This window comes from Polypterus senegalus, chromosome 9, assembly GCF_016835505.1.
Source record: "Polypterus senegalus isolate Bchr_013 chromosome 9, ASM1683550v1, whole genome shotgun sequence".
Classification (NCBI taxonomy): Eukaryota; Metazoa; Chordata; class Cladistia; order Polypteriformes; family Polypteridae; genus Polypterus; species Polypterus senegalus.
The window spans coordinates 79,631,756-79,645,310 of NC_053162.1; the positions used below are offsets into that span (position 1 = coordinate 79,631,756).

The window sequence follows — 13,555 nt, forward strand, 5'->3', positions numbered from 1 at the left end:
AACACACCATTAGTGCTTAAAATGAAATTCCAAATGCATGACTATGGCATGTAACACCCCCAAAACCAATCTTTGTTGCATTTAATATACTTCTGTAACCTAAATCTTCCTGTTCCCATTCAGGAAACATGAACTATTGTGAAAAATGTGCAACACTAATGACATCAACAATTTTAGAATATTACACTCAAACGAGAGTTAAGTAAGTAAAGGCTTTTATTTTTTTCAAGTTCCATAGAAACTAAACTTTTACTTCTTTTTCTCCACATCTTGCTCAGCTGCTTCCTTGGCTCTCTTAGCACGAATACCAAAGAGTCTAGCATTGGCACGTGCCATACGCAGGCTAGCAAATGCTTGGAACTTCTTCTCCTCTTCTGTGATTACCCGTGCCTTCTCTTTCTTGTAAATCTGCACAGAAAATACTTTGTCAGAACATAAACTAAAAACCATTTATCTTACACATTATTTTGCTAACTTATCTGTAACCTGCATTTTTCTTTTCCAAGTGTATGTAACTGCACTCAAACACTTCACCAGTAGTCTATAGCAGACAAATTAAACTGCATCATTACCACCATCACAATGGTTTAACTTAGAATTTTATACTTAAAAACTACACTGCAATGGACTAGCAGCAGATTGTTCCTGCCCTGTGCTTGCTGGGATAGACTCCAGTCCCCCTCAGCCCTAACTCATGATTAAGCAGGCTTCGAAGATGATAACTATCCAAACATTTTCACGTAAAGCTGTAGCAGCAGACACATTTGTTTCCAATTTGTCTTTCAGTTAAATTCCCATAAAATTAGATAAAACAGTACAGTATTTAACAAAGGAAAATATTCCATAAGCAAATATGTCTACTGTGCAAATACTCAGGGCTGACGAATTTACTGACAACTATAGATTTTTGGTACTGCTTCTCTTTGGAGAATAATTGGGTACTGCTGGTTTGACACGGTGTTAAATGAGCGTCGCTCGTGTCTCGAATGAGGCACAAAACCTGCATTATGAGGGAGCGTCAGTTACGGCACTACAGCAATTCCCCCGAGGGTGATCCGGTTCACAGGATCCTCGCTGTTGAGGACCCAAGTGCCTGGACCAGGCCAAGGGGACGCCCATGCAAGACCTTGCTGTGGCAGATAAAGGGTCATTTCCGGAGGGTGGGACTGGATTATGTGTCTGCCTGTGAGGTTGCCAAACAGGACCCCGAGCTGTTTCGTCATGTGGTGGGTGCAGCAACACGCTATACCAGTGCATTCTCCCCAACCTGACCTGACAGATTTATTGTTGTATTTAACTATTATTTTTATTGCAATCTACCCTATAATGTAGATACTATATTGACAGTACTTACATTTCTGACTGGCATGACAGTTCCAGTGAGCTGGGTGGCCATTTTAAGCTCTTCAGGCTAATAGGGAAGAGAGATGAGGAAAAAATTAAACACAAGATAATCATCTAATTCTTGTTACAATTAGAACATACTGTACAAAAAGGTATTAATTACAATTAAGTTATTGGAAGGTTTAGTCATTTCTAGATTAGTGTTCCAGTGTTTGTAGAGTAAGGAAATTATTAAAATCTTCTATGTCCCTTGTGTATGTTTCTGATTTCTGCTCCCTACTACAAAAAAGCTGATTAAACATATGTGCCAGCATTTCTTAATCTTTTTGGGTCTGTGGATCCCAAAACAAAACAGTTTTGATCCGCAGAGCACAATAAAAAATGAAAACTGTTTCATGTTACAAGCATAATAAGAACAAATGAGAAGAATATGATCTCATTATATTCAAAATATCATGAATATTTGATACAAGATTTGTTAACACTTTGAATGGAAGGAATGAGTAAAATGGTATCTCAATGAGTCAGTCAAGATGGGACAAATAAAAATTGTATCTCAATATACGGCCACTTTAGGCACTGCTAGCTTACGGGCTATCACTGCTGTGATATCTGTTACCTACTGCTGAGGTTTTGAAATTGTTGCAAGGTGAATATTTTGATGACGATGATCAAGATGGTGATAATCAACTGCGTTATGCAGAATCTGTTGGCTACTGCAACTAATTGAGATAGAGGCTCTGAAGGAATTTCTTCATCACAACTGTTGTGACAGTATTATATGGACAGTCCATCACCCAATGACTGCAAAAAGTCACAAGCTACCAAATGTGTTGTGTACAGCAAGCGTAGACGGCACTAATGTGTCATTTCTAACGCATGTTTCTAAGCCTGTACTCTAGGTGTTGCCATGCTTTCAAGACTCTCCTTTAAATGCAGATTTTTAGTTATGTTCCAGGTGAAAAGTAATAAATGTTTCTTTAAATCATTGAGAATTACTAATTAAGTTTACAATAAACCACTGATTCTAATATATATTTCTTTACTGTGTTAAAGACAACTTTAATGTAGGTGTCATATTTAGCCTATTTTGATCATTTGTGCTTTGTTGCAGTAACAATTGATAATCTACTTTTACATAAGCACATAGAATCAAACTGGAGTAGGAACCTAAATGCTTACACACTTAAAAGTCTAAATTTACAATGATTTTTATTTTACCTATAATTTAACAAAAAGTAAACTAGTGTTTAAATTTAACACACAAGGAAAGATCAGTCAATACATCTTGATTCGCAGACAGATCATTACTCATTCATCAAGGTTAAATGAATCCAGAACTCCTTTACGAAACAGTGTGCAAACTGATGACATTTTGTAAAATATTTATCAAGTTTTAGCTGGTTAAAACTGTAATCTTCATGTCTACCTTTTTTTTGGTTGGCTACATTTTCAAGTTATCAAAAAAAGTTGTTTTCAATTCATTGTATCTAAAATGTGCTATATAAATAAAAGGTTGTGGTAAAGTTTAAACTTTCTTCTTCGGGTCTATTTTGTTATACATGTTGAATACTGCTTTACTTGTTTCCTGAACGGATAAAACTTTAAAAGCTGATGTCCGTCTGTAATGTACAACAACGTCATGTTCTTATCTGTATCTTTTTAGAATTGCAAAAGGTCATAGTTTGTTTGATAGGAATGTAATTTCTGCTCTTAGATCATCACAAAGACCTTTTAAAAATGTGACCACAATAAAAACAGCAACCCACTGAATGTAATAATAAAATTAACTTGTGCTTATTCATACCGGTAATAAAATAACTACAATATAAATACGTTCAACTGAGCTATTAAGCACAACTTTAAGCAAGGTAACAAATACAAAACTGCATGTATCAAAACAGATACTTTCTAGTTTGGGTCACCTCAGATCAGTGCCACACTGATCAACAATCAGTGTTGCGTCAAATGCAGGCTATCTGTAGATAATCACTAATACAAGGCATTACAACTGATGGCTCATGGAACACCTAAACAATGTTTGCTGCATGTGATGTACACAAAGCACTTTAAAGGTATTAAGAGGTAAAAATATTGAATTGCTAAATTTAATCCTGAAACTAGTTTACTTTGATATATGTACAATACATATGAAAGAAAATATCCAGTTATCAGAAAATTCAGGGTTAAAATGAATCATCAAAATTAGTGCAGAGATTCCGGAGATTTTCTCATCATTTAACTGGACTGTATACTTTGGCCAAGAATTTTAGGAAGTGCTTTTCCTCGCATGCATACATTGATAATTTTCCCATATTTAAAGTTAATTTATACAAATGAAAATTCTAATTTTTGTTTTCCCCCTTCAAACACAAATACTCACAGAGCTATCTCCCTTCTTTGGTGCTGAGGCCTTCCTGGGGAAGAGGACGAGTTTGGAGCGGTACTCCTTCAAACGTTGGACATTTGCCTGCAGCGATTCAGTGGATTTGTTTCTGCGACGAGGATCTACTGAAATGCCAATAGTAGCAGCCACTCTTTTGTTAATGCCAGAAGCCTGATAAGAAAAGACATATATGAACTCAATGGAAGAGGTAAACATTAAAGCAAGGACAGATTTGAGATTTAAAAACCGGTTCCAAAACAGCCTGCATTATCATTTGCAGGAGTGCTACTAACTTCCCTCAATATAAACCTAGCTTCAATTTGCCATTAAAAACAAAAAATGCAAGCCAAGTACTTGTGAAAAATACTACTTTATTTAAACAAACTTCAGCTTGAAAAAAATTCCACAATATTGGATATCTTCAGACATATTTACAACTGTGTAGACTGATAATGAATTAAAGATATTGCTTTGGAAATGTAGGGCACTGGAACAAGCAGCAGCCTTTTTGCAGAAGCTCCATATTTCTCACCGTTTTTCATTTTGTTTTCTGAACTTATTTACTAGTTACAAGTACCATGTTCAAAATGATCAAAATAATTGATTCCATTATTGATAGTGGAACAGCTGAAAATGCTTTTCAAAAGTCTAAAACTTTCATGTGAAAAATTAACTGTTTTCCCCCCACTCAACGTCACATCTGTCAATCAGGAAAAAAACTAAATGCCAACTCAGATTATTTTCAATTCCAACTACTGCAATAAATATATTAGTCACTTAACTATATATCAAAACTATAAAATGCAATAAAATTGTGAAGTATGCCAATGCCATATTAAAATGACACAATATTGTTCAAACTATTTCTGTATAACTATGACTGCTGATGCTAAACCAGCCCTGAAAAATGAAGTACACAGCATTGAAAATCAATAGAGATTTAAAGGCCAGAGATTTTAAACCACAAGATTGCTGCTTCAATCTTCACCATCCTGTGTGACCCTGAGCAAGTTCCTTAACCTAACCTGTGATCCAACTTAAAAAAATGTATTTAAGCAGTTCATCTTCATCTGAAAAAGGCATCAGTTAATTGACACCGCTAAATAACTAAGGGTGATAAAATTCCACTTTTCAACAAGCAAATTAGAATTGTGTATTTTAAGTGCTGAGAAGCTTGACAAGGAATCAGAACTATATAATCTTTAATTACATCAACCAAGAAGGTCAAAAAGTTAACATTACAGGTGGTTAACAGTCAACACACGGAGACTAGCACTAAAACAAATCTCGCATAGATGAGCTTCAGGTACGAAGTCTCATGTTTGACTGACATATAGTAGTAACTTCTACATACGCTTAGTAAACCAGATTAGCTGCACTTCACTCATACTACAGACAATTACAGCTGGGAAATGCATTGGGATGTGCCCAACAATGAAACAGGAGCTGCTGTACGGTCTTACTTTACTCTAAAGCCTAAGGGACCCAAGGCCACTGGACCATCCTTATTCCAAAATTACTTGCCTACTTCATATAACTGCTCTTTAACATGACATCAGCGATTCACCATATGAATGATCATTACAATGCAACATTTAGCAGTCTTGTTTCATTTTTTTTGAAGCATATAAACACAACAACAGTACAGCTAGGGGAAAGTAACAAATGCATTTAATGGGCTTGACAATTTTGTCTTGTTAATTATGTGCAATACAGATGGATTACAGGCTAGACGTCCACATGATCATCACCATCAAGTTATTCCATGTGAACCCCGAATACAATAAGGACTGATTGAGGTCATTTATGTTAGATATAATGTCTAGAGCGGGCTGGGCGGTCTTGTGGCCTTGGAACCCCTGCAATTTTTTTTTTCCCTCCGATTTTTTTTTCTCTCCAGCCATTTGGAGTTTTTTTCTGTCCTCCCTGGCCATCGGACCTTTCTTTTATTCTATGTTAGTGTTGCCTAATTTCATTTTCTTAATAGTCTTTTTTTTCTCTTTCTTCATCCTGTAAAGCACTTTGAGCTACATCATTTGTAAATAAATGTTGTTGTGGCAAGTGTTCCTGTTCCTACATCACTTTTGGACAAAAAGAACCCCAATTTTTATTTTTTTTACATTTGACTTTAAATCTATCTTTTAAGCAACAGCACATAAATACACCAGGAGGTAAAAGTAAAACTGCTGCTAATAATGAAGTGTAGAACGGAGTGAGGACTACCACTAGATATAGATAGGCTGTAAAACCTGTAGTGGAAGGGAACAAGAACAGAAATGATAAACTGAGCCAGACATATAACAAGTTTGATTCAGTCCAGCCCTGCTAGTCTCTGTGCAAGTTAGAGAAGTTGCAGAATCACAACTGCCATTTCTACCTTGTCTGACCTATACACACAATGACATCATACCTATGGTCTTCAGCTCCCTTTCACTTCCGGGACTGTGTCTTTGCTGATAAAGTGAGGAGAGAGCTGGTGAAACTATAAATAAGGCTGCAGGGCCAGATGGAATCAGCCCCGGAGTGCTGAAAAAATGTTCCAGTAAGCTCTGTGGAGTACTTCAGCAAGACTGGAACTGTCCTGTATCCCTTCACATTTACCCTCTACACAACATTCTTCCAGTCAATACCAGTGGCTTGTCACCTACAGAAATTGCCAGATGATTCTATCATAGGCCACATTAATAATGGAGAAGAGGAGTCAGAGTAAAGGAGGATTACTGAGGTGCAGGGAGAATTACCTACAAATCAACATCAACAAGTCAAGAGTTAAGGGGTGGACTTCCTGCATGCCAAAGAGCCTCTGAGGCCAGTCACCACATGGAGGAGGATGTGGAGATGGTGCAGAGCTACAAGTACCTAGGGTTCACATAAACAGCAAACTGGATTGGTATGACAATGCAGAGGCGCTGTACAAGAAGGACTAGAGCATACGGTAATCTGTACTTCCTGAGAAGACCCAGGTCTTTTGAGGTATGTGTTAAGCTAGAAATGTTCTACCAATGTGCAGTGGCCAGTTTACTGTTTTATATGGAGGTCTTCAGGAGAAAACTTGAGCTTAAGACTCACAATGCTTAAACAAATCTATCAGGAAAGCCTGCTTCACTACAGAAATAACCCTGGACACAATAGAAGCTGTTGTGAAGAGAAGATGATGGTAAATTTGGATGGCATCATGAAAAAAAATCCCTTTAAGGAGGCACTTTCTTGGAGCACTTTTGGCCAGCAGCTCATCCATCACAGTGTGCTAAGTACCACCTCCAGGGATTTTTTCTGCCTGCTGCTTTAAGCAATTCAATGCTTTTTCACAAAATCACAAACTAAAATCTTATAAGTTTTTTACTATTTTTAAAACAACATACATTTATATTTTTCTCTACTGAGTGACTGCATTATTTGTTCTGACAGTCAGAAATTTTAATATTTTGTTCCTGCTGCTATATGCATCTAAATCTCCACTTGGGACTGATAAAGTTTATCTAAACTAAAATTCCAATTAAATGTTCACTTCTTTGGGTTGGAGGAGATGCTTATAAGACCAGGTATGCATAAAATACAGTCCATAACTATTTTATCAATTTCACTGATGAGTCAATAAATCATAAAGGAAAATATACATTTGTCATGAAAAGAAAAACATGAATTTGACGTTTATATTTTAACCTAGAGTCTCATCTTTCTCCTTAAGAGTGCCAGAGTGGTTGCAGATTTTACACCAATCTGAGAACATGTGGGTGCTAATCATGAAATGACTTTCAATGAAGCCCTTGGGGAGAAAACAAAAGTGCAAATGTGTTTTTGTCCACCACAACTGCAAATGGAGTCAGCGTAGCCACTGTTTTCTTAATTTGACAGCAGATTAAGCAAAAGGGAAGCAATTAGTAGAAATCAAAAGGTTGTGAATCTTAATAAGGGAACTAAAACAAAGTTTGCATCTAATGAAGAAAATATATGGAATGAAAACCAAACACTGAAGCCATCCAAGACTGAGGAACCCACTCCCTTAACATTCTCAGAAAAAACATCTACCATATTAGACATTTCTGAAAAGGATTAAGAGTAATAAGGCATATAATACTGTAACTTATTAAAATACAGTTCCTGCTGTTAATAAAACCTGTTGACTGGTTGGATCAATAACCTACAACCACTATAATCCTCCAGCAAGGAGACTGGAAACTGATTTGAATGATAAAATTCTGGATTTTTATATTTACAGTTGTGTAATTTCAAGATATGGCATGATAAAACAAACAAGTTTAAACTTACCTTTAATTCTTCCAGGCTGAATCCACGTCCGGCACGGACTTTTGTGTGGTACCGGATTGTAGGACACCTAACTATAGGCCTCAAAGGACCAGCAACTGGACGAGGGGCAATTCGACGAGCTTTGGCCTGACGTGCCTTTCGTCTTTGGAAAAAAAAAAGTATGCCAATTAATACGATTTATTGTTTTTTAAAACAGTAATTTTAAGTAAAAAGGCTTTGCTCTTAAATTTTTCTAGGTCTTCAGCCCATTAAAAATAGTTTATACATTTTTGTAAGGCCTAAATATGAAAACAAAGACTTTGAAAACTTTGGCAGCATACGAGGTGTGGCAGAAAGTTAATGAGACCGATTTTTTATTTACCAAAGTTTTTATTTTTTTCAAACATCAATGTTATCCCTTTCAAAGTAGCTCCCTTGGGCAGCTACACATCGATGGAGATGTTGTTCCCACTGTTGGTAGCAGCGCTGGAAGTCTTCAACTGGTATGGTCTTCAGCATGTCCGTTAAACTCTTTTGGATGTTTTCTAAAGTCCCGAAATGACGTCCTTTGAGGACATCTTTCAGTTTAGGAAAAAGGAAAAAGTCACACGGACTGAGGTTGGTGAATAAGGGGGTTGGGGAACCACAGGAATGCCTTTTGAGGTCAAAAATTCTGTTATGGAGAGGGCAGTTTTTCGGCACCATTTTGGCACAGACCTTTCGCATGTGCAAATGTTCAGTCAAAATTTGATGAACGGTAAATCTGTTCAAATTTAATTGTTCACTCAACATTCTTAATGTTAAACGACGGTCTGATCTCACAAGAGCGTTCACACGTTCGATGTTTTCATTGGTTTTCGAAGTTGAAGTCCTCCCTGAACGGTGTTCATCTTCAACGTGTTTTCTGCCTTCCAAAAATGATTTGTGCCAGCGAAAAACTTGAGCTCGGGATAAAGAATGTTCCCCATAGGCCTGTTTTAACTTTTCAAACATCACACTTGCCGTTTAATGGCACAACGTTGCTCCAAATTCCGCTGTTCCATTTTGCGTGATGCACAACCAAAAACACAACTTCGCTAATAGCAGTCACAAAAATCACGTAGTTAATGGAAGGAGTTGAAACTCGCACTGAGCTATGGGAGGGTACTGATACACGTGCTCTATCAAGGACAACAGCGCAGCGTTGCCAGATCGCTTGCAGTGTTGCCAGTCTCATGACTTTTCTGCCACACCTCATGCACACATGAACACCCACATTCACTCATAGTGGGCCAGCTTAGAGTTCCTAAGTTAACTTACTATTTTTTTGAGATTTTGAAAGAAAACTGAAGTACTTGGAAAACCAAATCAGGCGAGCACACAAAATCTATATGCGGTACCTGGGCCAGGGTTTATAACCAAGAAACTGGAGCTTTCAAGAAAAAGCAATAACTCCTGTGTCACAATGCAAAGAATGTCTATCTACCACAAGTTTGTTTAGATTATGTACTATTCATACACTTGGTAAAATTGTTCTTCGGTAATCAATTATTATAACAATGCATGTGTTTTTCAATTTAATTAAATTTCTAAAAATCACTGCTTCAATTAAAACTGTATTCTGTTATCTGAATATGGCAGTCAAGGCTTAAATACATAAAAAAAATTTAAACAGTTGCATGTTTGCTGCTCCCTAAAAGAAGTCTGAGCTGGACACATTTAATGCTAGTTCAACATGAAGCTTTGGTTAAAAACCACCTCTGCTTCTGCAAAGCTTAGAACTCTGCTCTGCCAGACACCCCACAGTATGTTTTTTTACTATTAAGATGCACCAATCAATACATGACTGCATAATGTTTTTTTCACCATAAACAAAAATGAATCCATTTTTTCCCCTTCAAACAGACAACAGCACAGTTAGCTACTTTAGGTATAAAAATTGCACAAGACTGGCATACAATTGCCTATCAAGAACAAATAATAACCTTAGCTTTCAGGGCAAGAAGTGCTGCAATTTTTTGCATGTGTTTGTTGTAAATATTTAAGCTGCTTTCGCTGGGAAGACTTCACATTCTACTAAACTGCAAAGATTGTTTTCATTAGTCAAAACAAATTGTTAGAAACTGTTCAATTTAGCTATTTTTAAACTTTGATAAACTTACCTTAAATTTGAATACAATGATTCCTCTTTTAGTTATTTCAAGACACAACATGTATTTACACTTTTCATTATTTCAAAATCTTACAGAACCACAGCAAGTTACACCAATAACCAAACACTGGAATTACCTGCGGATCTTCCTAGCTGGCTGATTAAACCAGGTGCGGACTCTCCTCTGCCAGTCCTTGTGAAAGTGTGGGTTCAGAATCATGCCATTTCGGCTGGGGGCCATGGTTGTTTATTTCCCTGGTGAAAAATCAGCAACAAAAAAGAAAAATAAGCCCAAACATAAGTGTATTTCATCATATAGAACAAGCCAAAAATCTAGTTTACTTTTGTTGGCGAGATCCCTTTAAAAATGTTATATGGCTCACACAAGCCAGGTGGACTGGTCTTCTAAATTTAAACTTTATTCCATTAAAAACAACGGAACACACACGGAGGTCTTAAGTATTGATTGTTTAGTATCCGAGAGTCACAAAAACATTTTTTATCCACTAAAGGCTAAAATTATGTTCACGTATGTTATTCTTTTATATTAAAACTACAGCGTGGCCGGCACAAAATAAACGCCTCTTTGCAATAAAAAGCGAAACCAATACACACGGTACTTTGGTCATCAGAATATAAAGGGTTCAAAAGGGATCATCAATGAGATTACAGAGATTCCGGAGAATTTTTCATCATGTGACCAAAAACCGCGTAGTCTTGCAGATGTTTAAGATTTAATTTTTTAAGTTTTCCTCACTCCGACCGCATAGTACTTTCACGCTCTCTCTAAGTTCAATATTCCCTTGGATAGGAAGTGCACACATTTTCCAAGCGTGACATTAGACCTCCAGTAAGCCCTGCTAAAAAATGGAAGTGCAACATTTAACATTAAACTGGCCTTTTAGGCCTCTAGGATTTTCCGAATTGCTGAACGAAAGGTCTCGGGGTACAATTTCATTTTAGATAAACACATTAGACTCGTTTACTTCTGACAGAAACACCATTATTCCTCTAATACATTTCTCGAAACGGAAAACCGTAAGTATCTTCTGAACTCTAGGCAATCAACAGCAAACTCTAGTAGGATAAACGCCATAGCCAACTGACTGCACACGTTTGCGGAACAGGTCGAATAAGTACAAACTCCTAAAAGTAGCAGTAATTTCTAACATTCCTAAACTACTGCTATTTTCTTTCAGAAATGTCTGTTGCCAAGACATTAATGCTGTCTGACACATAAGCATGCTGTTACGGTAAATGGAACAGAGTAATCGTCGTAAACAATTTAAATTTAATAGTGCCATATGTGTCAAAAAATAAAATAGTCCCATATTCCACACCGGTATGTTTTATTCAATACTTAGGGCATATTCGGAGACACTACCTTAAGTGTTCTGAAGAAGATTAATTTAGATTATATTTTCTTTCACTCAAAGAATTTCAAACATACCGTGTTGGGAGAAAATGGCCGAAAGGAAAAAGGAAGTAGAGGGGCGGGGGGAGTAAAATTATCTAGAAGTTTATCCAATCATTTTTAACTCCGAGAGGAAGTTCTCACGAAATGAATTCTGGGACGGTGTTTGTGACAGGCTGTCTTAAAGAGCCCGATACATACGGAAGGTGCCTACCTACAGAACTGTGGTAATAGATACATTTGAAAAAAAGAAATCCCATTTAGTAATTAAAAAGAAATAGTATATGATATAACTGAGAATAGAAGTTTATTTAAAACCTTTATTAAATCTAAAATATACAGAAACTGTATAATACATTCTAGAAGACTAAGTAATTGTTAAGGTAAATAGATAAATTAAGTTGGAACCTCCATCCAGTAGTTGGCAGTAATCGATGGTTTTATATGTTCCCAGACTTCCATTAACCGGAATAAGAAAAATAAGAACTGTAACTATCAATATTCATCGCAGAGTGATAGTTTTTGATTTATGACAAGAAAACGGATCAGCAATAACTATTATATAGGTTAAATGTATTCCAATCTCAAACATTATTATAATGTTTAGAAACGTAACAGCTATTCTTACAGACAGAAGCAGAATTAAAGGTGCGGAACTGAGTAACTGATAAATTAGCGAAAACACCTATGAAGGAGAAAGACTATATAGACGTTTATAAGCAAATAACAACACCAACACAAACATTTATTTCTTTAGCACATTTTTATACAGAGGATTTAGTTCAAAGTGCCTTACAAGATGTAAGAGAAGTACCGTAGTAGAAATAAAAGAAAAAATAATAAATTGGGTAAGGATAATAAAAAGTAACAAAAATAAATCAATACGACCTTACATAACAGATATATATGAAATTAATAGAGAAGCAGAGTCCTTACACACACACACACATATTACATACCTGTACACATGTTTAAGGACAATTGGCTAAGAGGTCAGGAGGGAAAAAAGCCCTCCAATATAAACTTGAAAAAATGGTTTCCAAGACCAAAAGACCTCCCAGCTCTCATTGAGTATTCTACCTAACATAAATGTACTTAAGGACTTCTCATCGTTTCCAGGCTTTGTCCCAGCGGAACTGATGAAGTGGGTTTCATGTACAATTGGGATATTCTAGCATCACAGGTGTCTGTATGCCTTGATCAGTCAGAACAACCAGAAAAAAAAAAAAACAGAAAAAGAGTTATTAATAAAGATTGCAAATCCATAAAGAATATAATTCTGCACATGTATAGTCTATTGAGAACACAACTAAAATGTAGTTATGAAAAAGCCACATTCAGAAAATGGGTATCTAGAAGTTTTTTTACTAAAATGATCACGGTGTTAACCTGACATATCTGTATCAAGTTCAAGTTCAAGCACTTTATTGTCAGTGTGTAACACAAGCAATTACTTTTAGACTGCAAATGTAACAATTTCTTTTGTTGGATAACTCCATCTTTAATGCCACTATTACATGGCGCCCCACAATAGAGTACCTACATTGGAAAATGGCCTGGCCTGTGATATTTAAGATTTTTCTTCAAGACAAGGTTAAAGAAGTCCACTTTAAAATCATAAACACATTTTACCTAACTAATCAATTAATTAATAAATATAAAATTAATATATTTCCAAAAAGCAGTTTCTGTACAGAAGAAATTAATCTCTCACACAAATTTATTTCTGCACTTACTTTTGGCATGATATATTTTTATGTTTATTACTTTCTTGAATGACCAACAAATGTTTAAATGTAATTTGTTTTTCTGTTTATACATTTCAGGATAAAGTGATGGAAAATATAGTAAATGTGCTTTTCTTACTTAGTAAATATCATATACATAAGTCTTAAGAAGTACATTACAGCATTAGGTAAAATAAGAAAAAATAAAAAAAATTCTTAGCTCTTTTCTCGACAGCAATTTTATTCTTTAAATTCCTCTTTTATTAAATGATATAGCTGTTGTGAATCTTGTATGTAAATTATTT

General features: G+C 35.9%; 1 protein-coding gene and 2 non-coding genes across 4 annotated transcripts; all 3 read right to left on the bottom strand.

The window, feature by feature from the left end:
* Positions 1 to 219: 219 nt before the first annotated feature.
* On the bottom strand, positions 220 to 11,656 carry rpl13 (ribosomal protein L13). Of its 2 annotated transcripts, none has more exons than XM_039763336.1 (6): positions 11,560 to 11,656; positions 10,247 to 10,364; positions 8,000 to 8,141; positions 3,728 to 3,901; positions 1,355 to 1,411; positions 220 to 408 (listed from the first exon to the last, which is right to left on the bottom strand). In XM_039763336.1, the coding sequence occupies exons 2-6, from the start codon at positions 10,348 to 10,350 to the stop codon at positions 250 to 252; spliced, it is 636 nt and encodes a 211-aa protein (XP_039619270.1). In that variant the 5' UTR covers positions 10,351 to 10,364; positions 11,560 to 11,656; the 3' UTR covers positions 220 to 249. The 2 variants fall into 2 exon arrangements, with proteins under 2 accessions (XP_039619270.1, XP_039619271.1); XM_039763337.1 differs by having other exon boundaries at positions 11,494 to 11,566.
* Positions 3,498 to 3,581, bottom strand: LOC120536140. The gene has a single exon (XR_005635046.1). It is a non-coding gene; the product is annotated as a small nucleolar RNA MBII-202 (small nucleolar RNA).
* LOC120536141 lies at positions 10,719 to 10,803 on the bottom strand. Its single transcript, XR_005635047.1, has one exon. It is a non-coding gene; the product is annotated as a small nucleolar RNA MBII-202 (small nucleolar RNA).
* Positions 11,657 to 13,555: the final 1,899 nt, after the last annotated feature.